Here is a 5063-nt window from a genome sequence, read left to right on the forward strand (position 1 = left end):
TAATTGTCCTCTAAACAGAAAGAAACAATACACTCTAAGAAACTTAGACACTCAGTTTTCTGCCGCCGCCCAGAAGACATAATCTGGGATGCCTTTGGCCTAAGAGTATAGTTCATTGGAGAAAGTTTGAGGTTCTAAACAGAACTTGGCTCCTTTGATTTCCTTTGTTGGGCAGACCTTGCTATCACTGCTATTACCATGGCAGAACCGCCTAAGAAATGAGATAGAAGAAGCTCTGGACACAGATCTCCTCAAGCAGGAAGCAGAACATGGAGCCCTGGATGTCCCTCATCTTTCTAACTACATTCTCAATTTGATGACTCTGCTATGTGCACCAGTTTGAGATGAAGCGATACAGAAACTAGAGGCCATAACAGATCCAGTACAGTTACTGAGGTGAGAGTCTAGATGTGCTGTCCCCCAAATCTGCCTTAGACCCTGTGCTGGAGAACTCTGAGCCAGATGCTGTGATATAGCCCCTGTCTTATCTAGCTCTTGACACTGTGCTGGAGAACTCTGAGCCAGATGCTGTGATATAGCCCCTGTCTTATCTAGCTCTTGTGTACTGACGACCTGACTAACACACCTTTTCTCCTTTCTGGATTATTGGCTTTTATTTTCCAAGGACAGTCTCCCAGGGTTCCTTTGATGATCTTTAGATCAGTTGGGTCTCCTTTATGTCATGATACTGTTAAGACATTAAGGTACAGTAATTCTTTCTCCTATAGATTGCAAATTGCCTTTTCCCAGATGTTGTCCTGTTTGTCCCAACTCAAACCTTGTGAGGGGACAGGAAAGAGGATTATCCGTGTTTCACAGCTAGAAGAACCAGGACCTGGAATAGTAAAATGATCTGCTCAATGAGTTAGAAATTCAGTCACCCACATCCCAGCTACCCACATATAATTGTTAACACCTTGGTGATTTTCCTTTCACTGACTACCCTTTTTTTTTTAAGGTGACAAAATGATTACAGGCGAAAGACCTCTAATATGGTAGTTAAAGTGTCAGGAGGTATAACTGTCCTTAGTTTTGCCATCAACTCACTCTATGGCCTTGGGTCACTGGTCACAATACCGTTATTCATAAGTTGAAGTAGGACTATTTGTTTTTAAGGCTTTTTCTAACTCTCAGATACTCTGCTTTTATGGCTCCTTGCTTGGATTCCACCCTTCCACACTAGATTTCCTTTAATAGTGTAAATGTTCTGTTTCTCCCTATGGCAGGGGCATCTTCCGTGTTCTGGGCCTAATGAAAATGGACATGGTGAACTATACCATCCAGAGCTTTCGACCCTACCTGCAGGAGCATTCCATCCAGTATGAACAAGCTAAATTCCAGGAACTCCTTGATAAACAGCCCAGTATGTTTAAAATTTAAGGGCAAGAGAGGGGAAATTCGACCTCAGGTCTGCCTTCTTATAGCAATAGAGGCTATTTTCTATTTCTTGAAAAGGAAGATTCTTCCTTGGGCAAGGGGTAGGGAGAGGGAGTGTTTCTCTAAGATCGAAAGATCTACAAAATCACTTCTTTATAGACCAGGAGTATGTCTCAAAGCTGTCCTCTTTAAGCCTTGGAATTTTACGATGCGTATTTCCTTCTCGTCATAGGTCTCCTCGATTATACCACAAAATGGCTAACCAAAGCAGCCACAGACATCACTACACCATGTCCGAGTTCTCCTGAGTCACCTAGCTCCTCTCGCAGCGTGGCGTGTTCACTTCCAAACGGGGCAGGTAACAACTCAGAGCCCCCGAGTCCAACAATGGTGCTATACCAAGGCTACCTGAACCTCCTCCTCTGGGATCCTGAAAACGAAGAATTCCCTGAGGTAGGGATGTGTGTTGGGGCATTGCCTTGTTCTATGCTATTCAGTGCCTCCATTCAAACCCTCCTCTTCTGATGGGCTGTCCTTCGCTCCCTCACCAGACTCTGCTGATGGACAGAACCCGGCTCCAGGAAATGGCGTTCCAGTTGCACCAGTTAACTGTCCTGGCCTCAGTCTTGCTAGTGGCCAGAAGCTTCTCTGGTGAAATTTTATTCAGCTCATCTGAATTTGTGGATAGACTGAAATGCATCACCAAGGCCCTAACTGAGGAATTTATCTCCAGGTAAGATTCGTAGATCTCTGTTAGAGGGGAAAATGTGTGGTATTTGGGACATAGGTAATATCAATACTATTATTGCTTATTCTTCATCACAAACCACACAAAGGCCCTTGGAAACGATCTGCAAAGATTTTGGTATCTTTGATAAGTTGTATTGAGGTTTGGGATACAGAAAATAAAACTTATTTTCCAAAGAGGAGAGTGTGGAAGCCAGTTTGCTGCAAATATTCCTTATGTGCTTGCTAAAAATGCATCATTATATACTTGATTGAATGACAGTGGATTTGTGCTATGTGTATCCAGAAGTTGATCAGTTGGTCAGTGATAGTGACCATTCACTGCATGTGGGGGCAGGGATATTATACCAAAGTAAAAGGAGGAGTTGGAAGTCCAGGCCTCTTAATTTATTTGCAATTTAATTGGTGGGGTAGGAGAAAAACCGTGAAAAATATCCAATAGAGTCTTAAAACAATATTTAAATACAGTTGATGGGACTGGAGAATGCTGAGTAGATCCAAGGATGGAACCGAGCCCTTGCCCAATTTACTTTGTTTTCATCGAAGTGGCGTATGGTGCTGTATGTTTGGATCAAGTGGTGCCTTGTGGGTAACAATGAGTGTATGTCATCTGCCCGGTGGCTAATGCTGTCTTCTGGTGGCAGAGAGCCGGAATTCTTCCTGGAATAGGCCTGGTTTGTGGTATGAGGCTCTCCGGACTTTGTCCCTCTGCCAGGCCCACTCTGCATTCTATCCCTCATTATCTAGGCCTGAAGAGACTATGCTGAGTGTGAGTGAACAGGTGTCTCAGGAAATCCATCAAGGCCTTAAGGACATGGGCCTCACTACTCTGAGCAGTGAAAACACAGCATCTCTCCTAGGCCAACTCCAGAACATCACCAAGAAAGAAAACTGCATTCGGAGCATTGTTGGTAAGAATCCCCATGGTCGTCGTGCAGAAAAGTGGCAAGAATGTGGGGGGTGCGGGGGTGGGTAGACCTTACCCTGAAAGTGAGTTACCTAACCATTTAAAAATGAAAAGGCATGATCATTTGGAAAGTTGTTTGCTTTAGTTTCCTCTTCTATAATGTGCATGGTTCAAATAGATCTTTTTCAATTTGAAGAATGCATGTATGGTTTGAAGGCAGCTCTGCACCCAAGATATGTCATTCACAGGTGTTGGATACTGTCACAGTAACCCTACGAATCATTCCTGGTATTTTCTTTTTTCTCTTCTTTTCTTTTCTTTTCTTTTTCTTTTTTCTTTTTTTTTTTTTTTGGAGACAAAATCTCACTCTGTTGCCCAAGCTGGAGTGAAGTGGCACGATCTAGGCTCACTGTAACCTCAAACTTCCGAGTTCAAGCGATTCTACTGCCTCAGCCTCCCGAGTAGTTGGGACTACAGGCAGGTGCCACCATGCCTGGCTAATTTTTTTGTATTTTTAGTAGAGATGGGGGTTCACCATGTTGGCCAGGTTGGTCTCGAACTCCTGACCTCGTGATACGCCTGCCTCGCACTCCCAAAGTGCTGGGATTACATACGTGAGCCACCGCACCCAGCCCGTTCCAGGGCATATTCTAAATGTCGGTCAAGATATATGGAGAAACCCTTTCTCTATCCTATGCTTTAAGCTACCATTTGGGCCCCTATGCCTCTCCATGGAAGTGCTGTTGAGTTAGGCTGTAGGGTATGTTCCATGCTGGAATGGAAGCAGCACACTTGGCCAGCTTGCTTTGAACTTTAGCATCGGATCGTAGCCTGGATTGGGTGTATGGGCCTGAACGTGGTGCACTGGTTACAACATGTGTTGTTACTTTCAGGTACCGGGTCTACAGTCCTCTTATTAAGTTAAATGTGCACTAGGATCTCACGTCCAGCTACATAATCTTATGAACCCCCTAGAAATTTACTACCTCAGCATCTTTTGATCATGCACTGTCCTTTGGGAGCTTGATGGCATTCCACTCCCCCAAACAAACAAAAATCACATGTATACAGTTTACCCGAATGAGCGGAGAGGTCAGTGAATAACTCTGTTAACGCAAAACTTTGGTGAGCAGATAGAGCAAAGGCATTGTGAATTTCTTCTGAACCCTGTTTGTTCCTCTTTTCATTGTTTTCCCCTGCTCCCAGATCAGCGGATCCGTTTGTTTCTCAAATGCTGTTTGCTTCATGGCATGCAGGAGTCTCTGCTACACTTTCCTGGAGGCCTCATTCTCATTGAAAGGGAGTTGGCAGAACTGGGCTGGAAGTTTCTCAATCTGATGCATCATAATCAGCAGGTATTTGGCCCATACTATGCTGAGATCCTAAAAAACATCATCCATCCAGCTCAAGCACAAGAAACAGATGTGGAGCATAACTGATAGTGCTGGACCCCAGCCATGGCAACAGGGATCCAGGAGAGAGAGGTCAGCATGTTTCTGGGAGGACATCACCTGTGGTCAGTCGAACACTCAGCCCTCTTCCTTGCTACAGCCAGGACACAGGGATGCAGGGGTCAAGCATGTAAACACCAAATGGCCCAATCCCCTTCACTAATAAACTTCTGAGCTGCAAGAAAATTTCAGTTCCTCCTGTGTTCTAGCTAAAGTCAGGTTCTGCACCCTCATCCCCTAACTAGCTGAGTGAGAATCCAGTGGGCCCTCCGTTTTCCCTTCACTGGCTGATCATTCTTCAGTATGCTTGCCTGAGCTGGAATCTGGGCATCAGGTACTGGTAAGGGAAAATCCTGGGAGTGTATAGAATAACGCCCCCTCAAAACTGGGAAGGAGCTAAGAGACCAAAGAATGACCCGGACAAGTTCAACTTGATAAGTAGATGAATTTATTGGGACTTACGTATGGGGCATTCCTGGGTGGCAGCAGGACAGCTCTGGGGATCTGCCCTGACACTCGTCTGCAAGCTGATTTTAAGCTAATTTTCTGGCTCTTTGCCTTCCATATGCAATGAGACTCTT

At 44.8% G+C, this 5063-nt stretch overlaps 1 protein-coding gene across 1 annotated transcript in view; it reads left to right on the forward strand.

Annotated features, from left to right (window-relative positions):
* LOC126946027 (T-complex protein 11 X-linked protein 2-like) overlaps nucleotides 1-4668 on the forward strand; it is a 6028-nt gene extending 1360 nt beyond the window's left edge. The window contains 6 exon segments of the mRNA XM_050776011.1: nucleotides 176-396; nucleotides 1227-1363; nucleotides 1610-1830; nucleotides 1929-2110; nucleotides 2872-3035; nucleotides 4238-4668. Coding sequence (XP_050631968.1) covers nucleotides 176-396; nucleotides 1227-1363; nucleotides 1610-1830; nucleotides 1929-2110; nucleotides 2872-3035; nucleotides 4238-4470 — 1158 coding nt within the window. The 3' untranslated portion in view covers nucleotides 4471-4668.
* The last annotated feature ends 395 nt before the right edge of the window (nucleotides 4669-5063 follow it).

The sequence above is a fragment of the Macaca thibetana genome, chromosome X (assembly GCF_024542745.1).
Source record: "Macaca thibetana thibetana isolate TM-01 chromosome X, ASM2454274v1, whole genome shotgun sequence".
In the NCBI taxonomy this organism is placed as follows: domain Eukaryota; kingdom Metazoa; phylum Chordata; class Mammalia; order Primates; family Cercopithecidae; genus Macaca; species Macaca thibetana.